General features: G+C 35.2%; 1 protein-coding gene across 2 annotated transcripts in view; it reads left to right on the top strand.

Annotated features, from left to right (window-relative positions):
* The window catches only part of DCN (decorin), a 35,172-nt gene extending 17,463 nt beyond the window's left edge, over window positions 1-17,709 (top strand). Inside the window, exons 4-8 of one of the 2 annotated variants that reach the window (XM_012159321.5) lie at window positions 5,092-5,305; window positions 6,096-6,209; window positions 10,513-10,606; window positions 14,440-14,578; window positions 16,992-17,709. In XM_012159321.5, coding sequence (XP_012014711.1) covers window positions 5,092-5,305; window positions 6,096-6,209; window positions 10,513-10,606; window positions 14,440-14,578; window positions 16,992-17,186 — 756 coding nt within the window. In that variant the 3' untranslated portion in view covers window positions 17,187-17,709. 2 annotated transcript variants of the gene reach the window in all.
* Window positions 17,710-18,862: the final 1,153 nt, after the last annotated feature.

The raw sequence follows: 18,862 nt of genomic DNA, 5'->3' as shown, positions 1-18,862 counted from the left end.
AAAGATACAGGCTCCAAAATAGTGGAAGCTAAGGCCTGAAGTGGAGATGAACCCTGGACAAGTGGGATCCTTCTCCACTGCCAGGACACAGGACATGGGACCCTACTCATCTTCCTCTGTTTTTTCATGTTCTGATTTCATTGGGAGTGAGCTGATGGAGTAACAACAAAGTTTGTTAGTGATTCTTTAAACTAACTATTGAATAAGTTAAAAGAGGCAATAATAAAAAAGTGAATATATTAGCTTCAGTAAACAAAAATATCAAATGCTTCACTTTATTTGCATAAATTTACCCTCAAGCTACTTTGTGAGAAAGGAAAAGTCTCTTGACCTCAACTTCCTGTTTGTTTAAATATTATCTCAAAAGTTTGTTTAAACTCCTCATACCTTAAATAAGAGATACCTAGCTTCTGTGACCTTCTCACTAAATCTGATGTCTGTAATAATGTGTCCTTTCTTTGCTTGATCCCCTCCTAAGTATGTTTTTAGGCAACTTATCATCTTGGCAATCCCTTTCTTTCTAATTTAAAGTATATACTGGAAGAAGAGAGAGAGTTTATTAGAGCTTCTAAACATTTAGAGGATGTTAAACAGCTATTTTTCTCTTACTCTTTCATTCATGATCATTTCTATCCTTGTTATTATGCAAATAAACATCATAATTTTAGCAAAGAAAGCCACCCTTGAATGAGAAGGGAGAGAAATAAAAATTTACTAAGGATTGAAATGGAAAGGATTTAGGAGAAAAACGTAGCTTTTTTCCCTCAGTCAGTTCAGTTGCTCAGTCGTGTCTGATTTTGAATTTTTTCAGTTTACAGCTTCACCTCCCTATGAGTGGTACGTACTGCTTGAGAGTAGCTGTATTCTTATAAATAGCATAAAAATAAATAATTATTCTATAAATAATGGAAAGTTAAACATTTTAATCCAACATTCTGTGTGTTTCCTTTGAGTTAAAGTTTAGTTGCATTCGCACTCAGCTGCGTCTGACTCTTTGCAGTCTCGTGGGCTGTAGCCCACCAGCCTCCTCTGGCCATGGGATTCTCCAGGCAAGAATAGTAGAGGGGTTGCCGTTTCCTCCTTCAGGGGATCTTCCCAACCCAGGGACTGAATCCATGTCTCCTGCGTCTTCTGTGCTGGCAGGTGGATTCTTTACCATTGGGTCACCTGGGAAATAAATCTAGTAAAAAACTTGTTTTAAATTAAAATGAACAAACATCATCAAGGGTTGAATAATAGCAAACATTTTTTTTTTAATTTAATAGATACGTGTTTTTTTTTTTAATTGATTGAAAGAGTCTTTAAATTCTATAGTGCTTTAATTTTCAAAAAGCAAAGCACTTGTTTAATCATTACTATGGGGCTTGTCTGATGGGTAAGCTGGTAAAGAATCCACCTGCAATGCGGGAGTCCTGAGTTCAATCCTTGGGTTGGGAAGATCCCCTGGAGAAGGGGATCCCGTGGCTACCCACTCCAGTACTCTGGCCTGGAGAATTCTATGGACTGTATAGTCCATGGGGTCCACAAAGAGTCAGACACAATTGAGTGACTTTCATCCACATACTAAGCACTGTTTCTAATATCTTATATTCATTAACTTATTTAATTCTTATAATTATTCTTATGAAGTAGACACTCTAGACAACACCTTAATACAGATGAGGGCATACAGACATGTGAAGTTATGCTACTTGCTTATTGTCACACAGCAAATGATAGCCAGAGCTTGAGATCTAAGCTCAGGAGCAGTCTGGCTCAAGTCTGTGCATTTATAGTTGCCTGTAAATATGATAATAACAATAAAATTCCTTAAAAAATCCTCTGGTATAGTATGAGCCCTACATTAGTGGCTTTGGGGAAAGTTGAACATACTATTAAGTTGGGTTTCAACATTTTTTCTTTCAATCTTATTGAACTATAATTAATATACAGCACTATATATCTTCACCAGGGATACCATGGTGACTCAGCCAGTAAAGAATCTGCCTGCAATGCAGGAGACTTCAGTTCGATCCCTGGGTTGGGAGGATCCCCTGGAGAAGGAAATAGCAACCCATTTCACTATTCTTGCCTAAGAAATCCATGGACAGAGGAACCTGGCAGGCTGCAGTCCATAGGGTCACAAAGAGTCAACTGAGCGACTAACGCTTAAATTTTCATACAATTTTAAGGAGTACAGCATAATAACTTGGCATACATATATTGTGATTACCATAGTGTGTTTAATTAATATCTATCATCTCATACAGATATTAAAAAAGAAGAAGAACAAATGTTTTCTTTGTGATGAGAACTTTTAGGATTTAGTCTCTCAGCAATGTTCAGTGTTCACTATAGTCATCATTTTGTACATTACATTCCCAGTACTTACTGGTCTTAAGACTGGAAGTATGGACCTTTTGACTACTTTCTTTGATGAAGGTGGAGAAAATGCTTTTACTCCTTCTTCCACCCTATTTCTATTGCCACTTTTTCATCTATTCACTTTTTCATCATCTCTCCCCTACCTACCAGGCTACATCACTTTTTCTTTAGCTACAAAGAAGTAGGTAGTTCTGATTTTTAAAGCCTGTGCTTCAGTTTTAGGTTAAACGGCACTCAGGACATTTTCTGATCCTCAAGCAACAGTGTCCCTCCTAATTCGGCTTCTCCCCGCCCATTATCTAAACAATGATAGTCCATTTCTGCTTGTCTTTCTTCTTTTCATCAGCTGATCTCCTGAACAATATATGTGGTTTACCTTTGACTCTTCCTCTGGTTTATTTGGGCTTTGTCATTACTCAAGTAATTAGTCCACTTTTTTCCATATCAACATTTGCCATATAATTTTATAAACTATGCTTTCTTAAATACCTATCCCTGTGTATAGAACTAATGTTAGCCATTCTCAGCAGTACTATGTATACATGAGTAACTTTTTTCACACGTGGATCTGTTTTATATGAAACTCTAATTTGTACAGGTCGTGGGAAAGAATCTGCCTACAATGCAAGAAAAGTGAAAGTGAAGTCGCTCAGTCGTGTCTGACTCTTTGCGACCCCATGGACTGGAGCCGACAATGCAAGAAACCTGGGTTCATTCCTGGGTCAGGAAGCTTCCCTGGGTAAGGGAATGGCAGCCCACTCCAGTCTTGCTTGAAGAATCCCATGAACAGAAGAGCCTGGAGGGCTATATAGTCCATGGGGTCACAAAGAGTCAGACACAACTGAGCAACTAACACTTCACTTTATATCATGATGATCAAAATTTGTAGTTTATTTGTTTTTCAGTGGCGATTCTTTTTGCTGGACTAGACCTTTTATACAAACAATGCTATTTGAAAGTTGCTTTGCAAGAAAGCAGTCTATATACATGATTGATTTTTTTAGTCCTTACAACAAGCCCCTGTAGGTGTTGTTATTATTTCTGCTTTACTGAAGAAAAAACTGGGGACAAATGTCACACCACCTCCAAAATATAGCAGCAATTATTACTATAGCATACTCACCAGTAGAGACATTGTCTAGTTATTATCTAGTAAAAGAAGTAATATTTTATTACCTGAAATGGCAGGTAATACATCAGCAGGTTGACTCTTCATAATAGGTTTAACATTCAACATAAAATAAGACAGATTTTTCAGACCAGGTTTAATGCATTTAATTATATCAGCCTTTCAGAATTTCCTTCCATGGATGGCAATTAAGGACATCCTGTGTTTACATTTAAGCATCCACCATTTTGACTGTTTTTTAATGATGCAAGTCCTCTCTTCTCTCCTCTAGCTCTGGCTTTTACTGATTTTTCTGGACATTTTGCTTATTAATATCAATTTCCTAAGACTTCAACCTTCATGTTTTTTTTTTAACTTTCTGTAATAGTTACTGAAATTTCCTAGGATTTCATTTTAATCAAACAATTCACCTGTGAGGATTAGTTAAAAAGATTAACTTATTATTTGTAATAAGTTTTAATTAATCAAATAATGTGAACTACATGAGAATGTACATGGCTTATTAAACTAGCTATTACCTTCTAAAAATAGTCTTACATTTTTGAGATGGAAAGTTCCCACTGTTCTATTCCTTTTGTTCTTTTCTTGCCCCTTTGCATTTTCACATGTGCCTAAAAACAAACAACAATTGAAAATAGAAGTTTCTTAGATCTTGATAAAATTATCCTAAATTCCTCATGATAAGCCAACAAGTTGACATAATGCAGTGTGGTTCTGTATATACATAGATCATTAGAAGATAACTGAGGTAGTCCAAAAGTAGGTGTAGCAGTATTTATAGTATAACAATAATGGCTTACAAATAATTTCTTATATTAGGAGAACTTAGAAACACACATTTTAAAATTACAAAAAATTAACATGTTTGACTACATAAAACCATTATGTGCAAAATGAGCAGAAACAGAAGAAAAATATAATGTATCCATAAATCATTTATTAAAATACATTAAACATTAAGAAAAATGAGAAGTTTTGTGACCAAGCAATCCTTTTCCTCCAAAAAATAAAGCTAATGGTAGCAAAATAAAAGGAAATTTCTTTAACCTCTCAAAAGACAAGGAAATGCAAAGTAAAGCAATGAACTACAACATAATGTGTTGATTTGCAAACTTTTGGAAAATGATTATATTAAATTCCGTGAGGCTGCAAGATAATTTTACTCTCTTGCATTGTTGGTGATGGTATAAATTAGTGCCACCATTTTGTAGTGGATTCCATGACAACAGCCAGTGAACATAGACTAAGAGGTTGAAAAGCTGACTGGAGAATGGAGGTCTGTGGCACTAGATTCTTTCCAGGTCACTCTAGTAATTTCAATATTTTGGAGCATTTATTGTTTAAAAATTAAATAGCTATATCTCTCTATGTATAATCCACTTTTTATCAAATTTCTCTCCCCTTTTCTCCTGAAGTTCAGGTTCTCATGGTGCTTTTCAAGTAATCAGATTAGTTTAATTTTTTTCCAATTTCTTCTAATTTTGCAGATTTCTCTGCTAGTCCCATAAATGGAATGAGATTACACACTTGCTTGACATACATATTTTATGAGTAGAAGGTTCTGGAATTAAGATGTTGCTTTTGTTCACTATCTACAGACACTGATTCTCATCAACAACAAAATTAGCAAAATTAGCCCTGGGGCATTTGCTCCTCTGGTGAAATTGGAACGACTTTATCTTTCCAAGAATCAACTGAAGGAATTGCCAGAGAAAATGCCCAAAACTCTTCAGGAGCTGCGTGTCCATGAGAACGAGATCACCAAAGTGCGAAAGTCTGTGTTCAATGGATTGAACCAGATGATCGTCGTAGGTACAGATATTCTTATAGCTCTTAAACCAGGATTCAAGGTTCACCTTAAGAGATTACAAGTAAGCTTTAGCTACAGGAAGGTAAATTAGCTAGAATTTACAGCTCTTAAAGCATGTAGAAATAACAGTAGCTGGGCCAGGAGAAATGGGTATTGAATCTGTGCCTTACAAAAATTTTATTCTTGAACTTGAGGATCTGAAAATGTAGGAAGAAGTCTCTAGGGCTGATGCTTCACTACCTACTGCAGGCCCAAGATGCAGGATGTAATTAAGCTGTGCTTAATTAGAGATATTTGGAGAATACCTTTACATTGTGGGAATTTATTCTAGTCCGAACATCTATAAATCATTGCTTTAAATAATGTCTTCTAATGTTTTTCTCTATATGAGATAAAATATTTGTCATATTATAATTGGCTTACAAAAAGCTAGATTCATATTATTTAACAATATTTTAATATATCTAAATAATTGCCCCATAACAAGTGTGATTTATAAACACTAACTTTTGTTGATTTCTAGGCAAATCTGTGTATGGACCTTAAATAATTTTTCATATTATTACTTTTTCCTAAATCATTTTTGTTGTTGTTATTGTTTTTGGTTATATTAATAACAGAAACTTTTACCACATTTTGCCATCCCTTTGAGACACAAGTCCTTTAATTTCTCTTTTGTATTTTCAGTCAAGTTGTTATTGATTCAAATTTTTTCTTGTTGAGCAGACACTACTCTGGCTTGCAATTTCCTCAGGTTGTTCTCTAAAAGTTTTGCACTTACTGCATTTATAGAACTTGGCACCAACCCACTGAAGAGCTCAGGCATTGAAAATGGAGCCTTTCAGGGAATGAAGAAGCTCTCCTACATCCGCATTGCTGACACTAATATAACTACCATCCCTCAAGGTGATGAAAATTCTTTTTTTAATATATATTTTGTTCATTTGCTATTTTTAAATTAATTTATTTATTTTAATTGGAAGCTAATTACTTTACAATATTTTAGCGGTTTTTGCCACACATTGACTTGAATCAGCCACGGGTCTTCAAAGCAATTTGAATATCCAAATCCAAAGGCTTTGACACTAAAAAAAGTACGTCTTTGAAAATTTGGATGGTGACTCAAATGGCCAACATTATTTCTAGTAAATTCTCTATCCCTTAAAGTGTTCCAGCAAAACTAGCTGGCCACTGGGCCATCCAGGCTGACTGTAAAGATGGCTAGACTCTTTCAGCTATAAAGATACTTATATCTAATGTAAGATGCAAATTAACAGACAATGATTTTATATTATAGAATTGTGATATCATAAAGAAAAAAATTATAGTTGTTTAAAAAATAGACTGCTTTTGTAGTACTTTGTTTTAAAAAATGATACCATGGAAGAACGTCTGAAATTGAGCCAATTTTTACTGAGTCTCTAATCCCTTAGAGAATTCCATTGCATTTTAGGACATTCTAGTCTCTACTCTCTGAATAACAGGATCCGTAATGGTCACGCTGTAAGACTGGTGGTTATATGTTGTAAAGAGTGTGGATTTTGGAGTCTGCTTGAGTTCAGACTGTCACTAATTGGCTATGATCTTGGACAAGTTATTCAACACCTATGACACATTTGTAAAATCATAAAGTGGTAATAATATTAGTATCCACTTCATTGGATTGTTTTAAAATTAAATAAATGGAAAAATATCTGGCCTGTAAATAAGTAGTGGGTTATTGTTACCTTCTATTATTCATTAAAAATATTTTAAATACTCATTTAGCTTAGGCAAAGTATAAGCATGGAGAAAGGGCAGTGAATAGGATATAGACATGCCTTCAAGAAGCTTATTGCCTAGAGCAAAGCCGGCAAGTAAACAGCAATCATCACAGTCACAGGGATAAGCTCACCGTTCTAAGGTTTAGTCAGGAGAGGCTTTTAAGCCAACAAATCAACAAAAATAAGTTTCTCTAATTTTCACATTTTTCTGGTCCCAGGTATTCATTTCAGTCACACAAAACCTCCTCCGTACTCTCAAATTTTCTCCTCAATCTGGCCTTTCCTTAGTTTAGATGTCTTGTTCTTGAATTGATACAAAATATAGGTTCTTGCCCAAAGAAAACAGTTATCCTTTATTGTGCTTCTACTGAAATTTCAGGTCTAGAGAGTACTTAGTCCATAGGATGGTTCTTACTACCCCTTGCCCTCTCTATAGTATTTTTGCTACAAAGCGTTTTTGATACCCATTGATAGCAACTACTGGTATAGATGATAGATAGATGATAGATCAATAGACAGATGATAGACTGATAGATAGATGAAGGGAAATTGATTTATAGTTCACAAAGTACTTTCATATTGGGTCTCTGACTTGTTACATGGTAATAGGTAATTTTTACATCACCAGTGCAGGGATTTTATATTTGTAAATATATTTTAATTTACATTTACAATAGTACATTTTATATATATATATATATATATATATATATATATATATATATATATATATATAAAGCCTTAGAGCTATAGGAGGTAAAGTAAAGTAGCTGGAATTTAAAGTCCAGGTATTTTTTATTACTTCATGCTACCAGATGACTTGCATGAAAGCACACTCTTTGATTTTGCTGTCCTTCTAATTACATCTCCTAAATATATCTCAATAACACATTTTATCACTTAGTGATCAGTTTTCCTTGATTTCTTATATCTATTTATTACTATGCTAGGGCTCTTTTCTCATCTTTTCTACTTGCTTTTATTTACTAAACTCTTAATAGTATTAAAATCATAATAACTCAGTTTTATTAAGCACTTATGCCAAATGCTTTTCATTAATTCTATAATATTATGCCAAATGCTTTTCTTGGCCTCTGTTATATGAATCTCAAAATGACCCTTTTAAGTAGTATTATCACACCTGTCTTATAATTGAGGAAAATAAATCTGAAAGGCATAAAGTAAATTGTGACCAAAGCCTCCAAGCTAGGCAGTGCACAGCTGGGTTGTGTTTGACCATTTCATTCTTCCTGTGCATATCTATACCTGTGTCATGTAAGAGTCTACCTTTCCTAGACTGATGCCCCTATGCCTGAACGTAGCCTCTTTCCAGGAGTCTTAATTTCCACATGTTATCTTCGCTCAGAGTGACATCAAAAGGCAGTGGAGTAGAGTAGAGAGATTTTAAGTTCACACTGTGAAGTCAGACCTTCCTGGGTGAGAGGACTGACTCATTCATTTAGTTATCCTGTGACTTTTGGCTTATTATTCCACACTTCCAAAACCTCAGTTTTGCTACCTATAAAATGGTGGTATTAGTGACACCTCTCTTGTAGGATATTTGTGAGGATTAATAGATATAAATAAGACTTGTACATACACAGTATCTGGCCCAAAGTAAGCTCTCAGTGTATTTTATCTTATAAATGGAAAAGGAAAAGAAAAAACAGTAACAGGTGTAGAATCTTTGGCTAAATGCTACTGTGGCAGAGGCTAATGATGTTTTTTATAAATTTTGATCTCTCTACCCTCCTATTGCAAACTTCTCTTTCACAGTGAAACTTACCATAACTTTCCTTTTGGGAAACTGATGTCCCCAAAGGGAATACACTTAGAAATGAGGTAAGAATGAGGGATGTGGTGATGATTGTTGTTCCAGAGACACTACATTTTTAAAAACAGCTTTTCATAGTGACAGGGAAGAAAGGATGTACCTTCACTGCTTTGCTATACACTCACTTGCTTTATCTATGGGAGTATTTTAAAAATCCACATTTGTATATTCTGAGACTAAAGTGATTGAAATCCCTTAGTCCTTATTGACTGTGATTTCCTGACATTTATTTGCAAGAATCATGCCATTGTTATTTCATTTTCTTCAATGAAGAGCATGTTATTCTCTTTGGCCATTTGGGAACATACCACAGTCCCCACTTAGTAGCTAGATAACCTACAAAATGGGTAACTGTGAATCTCTGCTTCTTCATCAGTGAAACAGAATTAATGAAAAATAATTTATATATTGAAAAAACTTACATGAACTAGGTTAGGAAAATGCTAACCTCAGTGTTCAGCACATAACAGACAGTAAAGCAGAAGTTCCTTTCTTTGGTATCTCCCACATAAATCATACTACTGTTGAGAAATTAATAGTCATTTTCGAATAAAATATGGAATAAACTTTTACATTAAATGGAATGTTTTGACTGAGTTCAGTGAGATGTAGTGAAAATTTCAAGCCAAACATAACCTGTGATTTTCCAATTCCATTCATTATAGACAAAGAACCAACCCTATCTGCTAAGCAGATGTTAGTTCTCCATGTAACCAATTTGCTATTTTCTTTGTAGTTGTTGCTGTTCTTGTAAATGGAACAATATGTAGTTTTTAAAAAACTGTATAAAAACATAATAGATCCTCAGATGGCAAGAGGAAATGAAAATATAGTATTGAAACTTTTATACTTACATTACTACATTTTTAGAGGTCATAGCCATTCACGAGGTACTATCCAGAGGTTTAGTTGATGCGTTGGATTTAAAATTATTTCCCCAGGTGCCCTACATATGGCAGGTTGCTTGATTATAGGAGTCTGTATTCCTCTTGTATAAAGAAATAGTCTTAATTTAAAAGGATCAAGTAAGCTGTTTCTACACATCATGTTACAGAAACATTTGATGTTTTTATGGGAAAATTTATTAAAAGTAAAGCCAGCACAGTATATAAGTGTTAGTTATTAATGAATCTCATTAAGGAAATACATGATTAAGGTTGTTTACAGGTTGAACTTATCCATAATTACTTATTTATACTTCAAATGCCAAAAGCTTCATTTTAGTCATTACCCTTTGTCAATGGCAGTGTGAACCCATTAACAAAGGTGTGAGAAACTAATGAGATTCAAAGTTTGACTTCACGTCTACAACTGTATTGACAGTGTCTAGGACACAAATCTACTTCATGATAATCTACTACATAGCAAACACAGTGTGTTAAAATCAGTTTAGGAGAAAAGTAGAAATGGCTTGTACTACTTCCGAAAACATGTATTATTGCAAAAGGGGATGAAGGAAAAAGATGAAAAGCAAAACTGATGAATAAGATGCAGAGCAAGTCCTTTGAAACTGAATGTCATTTGGAAAATTGATGACATGTGTCTTCATTGTCTTCATTGTCTCTAATTATATTTCTCTGCTAATTTAACCTCCTGTATTTCCATATTGCAGGTCTTCCTCCTTCCCTTACTGAATTACATCTCGACGGCAACAAAATCACCAAAGTTGATGCAGCTAGCCTGAAAGGACTGAATAATTTGGCTAAGTAATAACGTTATTTCATAATATTCTATCAGTGAAATGGATCAGTATATTAGTGCCTATACGCTCGGAATTAGCAACATGATGATTTTTTGCCTGTACCACAATTTTTGATTTTGTTACTAATAACCACAAACTTCAGCTTTGTTGAATTATTAAAAAAAAAAAACTAATGAAATAGTGTACTTATCATAAGTCCGCTAACATCAGCCTTATATTTTATGAATACCATACTGTTTTTAGATTAAAATATATCATATGTACCAAGTATTTGATTAAATCTGTATTCTCATTCAATATGTTCTAATTTGATTGTATCAAACTGAAGTCTAAGAAATTATAACATAGTATTCAGAATTTGAAAACATATTAAAATGAAAGCTACCAGGGCATGAAAATATTGGGCATCTTACTGCATGTATTAGAATACATATCATGTGATTTTCTAACTCCTGTTCTCTGAAGAATTTAAAATGTCTCTCTGGACAAATGTACTCTCAAATTTTTTTTCTGAGCCTTCTAAACTTTTTTTTCCTTATAGATGAATATTAATGCCCATTCTGCTTTCTAACCTAATTTCAGTTTTGTTTTGTTTTTTTTTATATTTGTAATCTGTCGAAGCAGTAAAAAGAGAGTATTGGCAGACCCTTTCAACTGTCTTCACGAACAATCTGCTCCTGATTCACATGTACTTGAATGTCCTTGCTGAGAAGCATAGTGTTATGCCAAATTGGCTCACTCCTTTTTTTGCACATAAATTTCATCATGGATAAATAAATACAAAGTGTATCATTTATCTTTGAGAAATACGTAAAAGCAGATGTCTATGTAATTCAGATTTCCCCTGTGTCTGTGGGTATCCCCCAGTGACCCAGGGGAGCGTGAGGGATGAAGGTGGTATATGCATGTGACTGTAGCTGCAATATATAACCCTGGTGCCTCAAATGATAAGAAACCCATTGTCTAAAGCAATTTTAATTAGTGTCTAATGGAGAAAATAATATTCAAAATAGTGTTACCTACCTTTCTATGTTGATTAAGCCTCTCTAGCTAGAGAGAAATATAGGAAGATAAGTTGCATTTCTCACTGTGTAGAAGTGTCTTTGAAAGAAAGTAAAGTTGCTCAGATCTGTCCGACTCTTTGCAACCCCATGGACTGTAGCCTACCAGGCTCCTCAGTCCATGGGATTTTCCAGGCAAGAATACTGGAGTGGGGTGCCATTTCCTTCTCCAGGGGATCTTCGCGACACCTCTCCAGGGATTGAACCCAGGTCTCCCACACTGTGGGCAGACGCTTTACCGTCTGCGCTACCAGGGAAGCCTTGGATTATTATTAGTAGTATTAGGAGGAGTATAAGTAGTAGGGATTGGCAATAGTATAAGATTCTAAATGTGGTAAATCATTCATAATATTGTGCCATTTTAGAAAAGTAAATTTATTTTGTACTGAAAGTGGTATGGAGACTTTACGATTCCACACTTTAAAATTAACATCACATATTTTTTATCAAACAGAAGCATAAAGAGCTAATAAACTTTGAAAAGGTCAATAGGAATGAAGATTTTTGTTTAAAAAGATTTTTAATTCCAGTCATTAAATAAGAGAAAATTGCCTCACTGGCCAGGCAAAAACTTTCTCAATTCTTGAATTGATTAAATATATTTCTGTCTGGAATCAAGTTCAGAAAAATCTATCTCATAAATTATCAAATCCTTATGTTGTTTGCTCCTCCCTGATTCTGGAACATGAGAGGTACATTGGTGCTAAAAATAAAAACTGTGAAAAGGAGAAAAAAGCAGCCACTAGTCTCAGAATATTATTGCAGGGCAAATATTCCAATTAGTTATTAGGAACAAGTAAAGCCAAAATCCTGTATGTCCCTCTGCAAGAATATAAAGTGGTTTTTCAGGCAAACTGCCCTTTTCTTATTAAGCATATATAACCATATTCTCTCCTAATTTTCTTTGATGGAAAGAATCATGGTTTTTGAGCCACGTCTCCTCTGTCCTCACAAGCCTAGAACAAAAGTCTTTAACATAATAGGTTCTAAAAAACATTTGATGAGTGAATATAAATTGACCATTGAAAGTGTAGTTTCCTTCGATTAAGTTATTAGGAGTATTATATTTTAAGAAACGTGTTAGTCCAAATGGGTATGGGACTTGGAGTGCTATAAGAACTAAGAGTCAAGGTTCTGAAATAGAAAAGGAAAGACCAGAAACAGATGAAAGTGTAAGACTGAGGGAAAGACAAAATATTATGGGACAAGGTGCCAGGCTGATAATCAACAAGTAAGGCAAGCCACCTGTGTTATCAATAGCCTAAAGTCAGCACACTTTAATCTCAGTTATTTCAAATACCAAGTCATGATGAAAATTGGAAGACTTTGGTTACCTAAAGTGAAAGTCGCTCAGTTGTGTCCGACTCTTTGCAGATCCCATGGACTATACAGTCCATGGAATTCTCCAGGCCAGAATAGTGGAGGTGGATAACAGTTCCCTTCTCCAGGGGATCTTCCCAATCCAGGGATAGAACCCAGGTCTCCTGCACTGCAGGCAGATTCTTTACCAGCTCAGCCATCATGGAAGCCCTATATCAACATCTAAATCCCAAAAGGGCTCAAAAATCTCAACTCACTGAAGGCAAGCAGGAATCATTCTTCAAAAAGGGCCAAGTCTTTTTCACTAAATTTGAAGGACTTCAAGGGATTCTTCTGCTTCCTCTCCCTTTGAGCTTTCTGGTTCTCTTCCACTACTTGGTTGCCTCATCTCTCTCTGCCCTTTTGGATTGACAGCACCTTGGTGCTGACAGATACTAATTCTGAGAATGTTGGGTCCAGTGGTTCTGTCTTCAAGTCAGCTTCTTCTGAGTTTTGAATCTGGTTGACTGTGAGGGAGGGCTTCCGTGGTGGCTCAGTGGTAAAGAATCTGCCTGCAAGGCAGGAGCCACGGGTTTGAACCCTGAGTCTTGAAGATCCCCTGGAGAAGGGCATGACAACCCACTCCAGTAGTTTCGCCTGGAGAGTCCCATAGACAGAAGAGCCTGGTGGGCTCCAGTCTATAGGGTCGCAGAGAGTCGAATATGACTGAAGTGACCTAGCACGCACTGTGAGGGAACATCAAAGCTGCAGACTCACACTTGCTAAACATTTAACGAAAAAAATACAACCCAGAACCTTGAGTGGCATTGTATGAGAAATGGAAGAAGGGGCAAGATCAGGGTCAGAGGTCAGGGCTCTAGGCTCATAGCTCAGAGATCAGTGTCAGAAGCCAGGAATATTGATACCAGGCATATTCTGACAGTAACAGATTGTCATTGATAGACTCTTTTAACCATATTTTCTGTTGAGCTTTCTGGCAGGTAGATTTGTTGACATTACAAACTTTCACTTTTTATTTACAACAAATAAATTTGTCTAATACAAATACAATTGCTTGCTTTACAAAGTGACCCAGATAGTAATAGTGTCCCTTTCATTTTGCCTCAGTTGAGTAAACTGCATTCATTATACAATCAACTCTTGATCACATCAAGCTCTGGGTTAGTACCAGATATACAAGACAGTCACTCTTCTCAAAGCAAGACACACAAGTACACAGCCCCTTGAGTGTTACAAGAGGGTGACAACTGGGTGCTCTATGAGCATTCACTAGGGGCAGACTGTATCTGAGATGAAACCTTAAGAACAAATCGGCTCTATCCAAGCTCAGATAGTTTGGGGAAAATCACATTAGGCAGAGGTAATAGTACAAAAACAAAACAACAAAAAAATGCCTTTCCTATTGTAAGAAGGCATCCATGTGCAGTGATCCATTCATTTCTGTTTTCTGTTGCAGGTTGGGACTGAGTTTCAACAGCATCTCTGCTGTTGACAATGGCTCTTTGGCCAACACTCCTCATTTGAGGGAACTTCATTTGAACAACAACAAGCTTGTCAAAGTGCCCGGTGGGCTGGCCGACCATAAGTACATCCAGGTAATATAAAACCACTAACTATTGTGAGGAATATCTAGGGAGCAAATCATCCCTACTGGGATGCCTGGAGGCAGGAAATTCTGCTTAGAAATGTTTTTGCAGAGAGATATTTTTAATGTTTCTACATGAATTTTCATTCTGGTTCTGTGAGATATATAGGTTTAAATTAATATTAATTTTTTTTAATTAGGACTACTACCTTGAACTTACTATATTACTTGCTTCCAGAATGTAATTTATTTTTTATGAAGCAGGGTAGTTTCAAGTCACAGATCAGTGTTACAAATACATAGTATTTAGATATCATCTGTAATCTATGCATATGAAATAAAATAGTTTTAACTTTGAGTTTCAACAAACATCTTGTAGGTCAAAAGACAATGTCTACCTAGCTGTGTGACTGAATTAACTTCATATAAATTATCAGTTATCATATATTCTTAAAGATAAGAAGATATGGTTCAGTGGTTCACTATGCTAACAGAGCTTTACAGTTCATAAATCTGTAAAAGTAAGTCATGCTTATTACTTTAAGTAGTCATAGTGATTTCATATATAACAATATAAGATTTCCATTGTTATCTTGAGGAAATTAAACAAACATGTTGTTTAAATTGTGTATTTTTAAAAGATTATATATATGAAAAGCTCAATATATAGTGTGTCTTACTGTGGTCACAGAGATAAAATTATCAAACATGCCATTTTGAAATCTTCCTTGAATATCAGCAAATTTCATGGACATTTACACAGGGCCCCGCATTCAGAAGGACCTTGCTCTTAGTTTCCCATTTCCAGTTGGCATCCATGTAGTCATATTACCTACATTTCTCGAGGCTCTTAGCGGTTTCACCTACTCTACTTTTTTTTTCTATATCCATATAGTCCAAATATTTTTAAATTATGTAATTATCCAACTATCACCACAATATAGTTTTAGAATATTTTGATTACCTCCCAAATAGGCCTCTTTCATATTTATTTCTAGTTGTTCTCAATCTCGTCCTCAGGCACAGGGAATCATTAATCTGGTTTCTCTATATATGTTTCTTTTCTAGACATTTCTAAATGTAATCATACAAGGTGTGGCTTTTGTGGTTGGCTTCTTTCACTTATCAGAGTAATTTTAAGTCATCCATATCACAGCATGTGTCAATAATTCAATCATTTTTATTGATGAATTGCACATCATTATATGGATATACCACATTTTATTTTGCTAGTACTATACCTTTTGATAACTGTAACTTCTGATTATGTTTAGAAATGAGAAAGGAAGTTCCTCTAAGCTTGTTCTTATTTTTCAAAATTTTGGCTGTTCTTGTTTCTTTGCATTCCATTCAAATTTTAGGGCTGGCTTGTTCATTTCTTCTCAAATTGATTGCTAGGGCTTCAATAGGAATTGTGTTGAATCTACAGATCATTCAGGAAAGAATTTTCCTTGCAATAACTTTGAGTCTTCAAATGCACAAACATGGAATATCTCTCTATTTTGTCTTGAACTTGTAACATAGAATACATTTTTGTTAAAAATTTCTAGGTCTGCTTATTCCAAATACGGTGACATTCAAGTATTTCTTAGAGTTTGTGATTTTTAATTCTGATTCTAATACTCTATACCCTCTCATACTTTACTATATTACTTCCTTATTTTAGGTAATTCTTTAAATAGTCTATAATTTTATCTTTGCCCTGAAGATATTTCATGTGGACACAATTTATGAAATAACCATGAAATCATTCATTTATTCATTCAACACATATTTATTGAACATCTACTCTGTTCTAGCATGTGCTCATAGTAGAAGGATGGCCAGATCAAGTAGGATGTGTCATTGGGAGAACTTTAGATTTTACTCTGCATGAGATGGGAAGCTGCTGGGGTACTGAGGCAGGATGACATAACTTGCTTACTTTTTAAAAGAATAGTTGGAAGGAAGGAAAGTAAGAAAGTAGAGAAGAGAAAGAAAGAACAGACTTCAAGAAGGCAAAAGAGGAAACAGGAAGATCAGAGCAGCTTCAATAATTTAAAAGGAGATAATGGTGGCTTTGCATGAGGTTGTAGGAGTAGATATGGGGAGAAGAACTGGATTACATGCTTTTTTTTTTAAGGTTACACTAGCAGGATTTGTTGATGGTAGGGCAAAAAGTGTAAGACAGGGAGAGTCAAGGATAATGACAATGTTTTTAGCCTGAGTCATCTGGAAAGACTGAAATGCCATATACTGAGATGAGGAAGACTAAGGAAGGGAAAAACAAGATTAAAAGGGAGAGAGAAATCAAACATTTGGTTTGATTAATATTAAGATATTTAAACTGAGGGATGAGCATGCTAAAAAAGAAGTAAGTGTTTACCTGTACGGTCTCCGTATATTTAGAGAAAAATAACCATGTGGCATTATTTGGGTTGCAGGTTGTCTACCTTCACAACAACAATATCTCTGCAATCGGCTCTAACGACTTCTGCCCACCTGGATACAACACCAAAAAGGCTTCTTATTCAGGAGTGAGCCTTTTCAGCAACCCAGTCCAGTACTGGGAGATCCAGCCATCCACCTTCCGATGTGTCTACGTGCGCGCTGCTGTTCAGCTTGGAAACTACAAGTAGCTCCCAAGAAAACCCTCATTTTTATAACCTGGCAAAATCCCATAATGTCATTGCTCAGAAAAAATACAAAAAAAAAAAAGAAAGAAAATTAGATACTGGAAATCTATCTGCAATGTGGATGTTTTTCCCACATGACTTATTATGCATAAAGCCAAATATGCAGTTTAAATAATTGCCTACAATAAAAAAATATTTTGCCTGCCATTTTCAGAATCCTTTTTTGAAGCTTATTATTGATGTTAACTGAGCTGTTGCAGATATTATTCTTTTACTAAATGTAAAATTTGGAGTAAACAATTTTAGTAGAGCATTTAATTTCCAGACAGAATCAAATAAAGATGGTATCAATCTTCTGTAACTCACGGCGGGGGATTAGCTCCGTTGACATAGTCTAGCAATGTATTCATCCCCATTAGTATTGATAAAGCTTCATTTGAGTGTGTGAATTCAATCCAGGCTATGTAAAATTTTTGCTAATGTCATTGTTTTGAAAAAAATAAATTCACAAGTACATTAAAAATTACTATTGTATAAAGGCGTAATTTTAAATCTTCCCTAAACTCAATCTGCTGAAGAGAATAGACATTGCTTTCTTGATAAAAACAGCACATCTTTTCAAGTTCTCAGATTTGTATTCTACCCCTGTCCTTTGATGTTTGTGTATTTTAACTTACTTAATCTATATTCAGTGTTAAGCTGATAAGGCACAAAACTGACTTTTTCTTATTGGTCTAAAAAAAGAATATTTTCAGTTACTGAATACTAAATCAGTTTTAAAACTTTATGTATAATCAATCTGTTCACATAAACATTTCTGTCCTTACTAGATGTATTAGAAATATTTCGTGCACTTAGCTAATCTTCGGTTTTATAAATTCTTTTGTGTAGAATTTAAAAATAGCTATCAAAGCAGATCATTCAACAAGCCTGGGGAATGGGCTGCTTTACCAAGAGTAAATATTTATCAAAAAGTACGTGTATGATATCAGTGTCTAATAAGCAAACACATGAGAACAATTTATGTCTTGTATAACCTTGTATGTTTTCTGATTGTAAATACTGCGACCCAAACTGGTTTAAACTATGAAGGGGAATACGAAACAGTCTTGTTAGTAGATGAGCCTTTATCAGAGTTTCTCATCAATTCTTTCAGCTTTGCCTTCCTGCATTACGTTTTCAGGCTGGCCTCTCTTATGGCTGTGAAATATGAACTTCCTCCATCATTGACCCCCAGACAAGAGCATATTAACACAAAATTCCAGGAAAAGTCATGAGATTGTCCCTCACTATTACATACAAACTTCACAACCCTGTAGAGTAAATGCTATCATTGTCCCCATTTTGTAGAAAAGTCAACTAAAATTAGGAGAAATTTAGTAACTTTCCCATAGTCAAATACCTGGGAAATACCTGGCAACAGAGCTTTCTCTTTTAATCTTTGTACAAGTCAGGGTCTGGTAGAAAACAGAATTCACCCCAGAGAATTTAAATGAAAGCAATTTGATGACAGGGCTGTTCCAGAGTGTGCTCAGAGTTAGCCACAGGAAACAAGGGATGGTGAGGCACCTAGGAATGGACAGTGGAGGAAAGGCCTTCCCACCCATGTGGCTGATGGACAGGAGAAGAACTGAATTCCTGGAGCTAAGTGAGAGGATGCGTCCAGGGAGCCATCCTGG

The sequence above is a fragment of the Ovis aries genome, chromosome 3 (assembly GCF_016772045.2).
Source record: "Ovis aries strain OAR_USU_Benz2616 breed Rambouillet chromosome 3, ARS-UI_Ramb_v3.0, whole genome shotgun sequence".
In the NCBI taxonomy this organism is placed as follows: domain Eukaryota; kingdom Metazoa; phylum Chordata; class Mammalia; order Artiodactyla; family Bovidae; genus Ovis; species Ovis aries.
The sequence above is the reverse complement of the archived record's forward strand: the minus strand, read 5'-3'. Positions and strand labels throughout refer to the sequence as shown.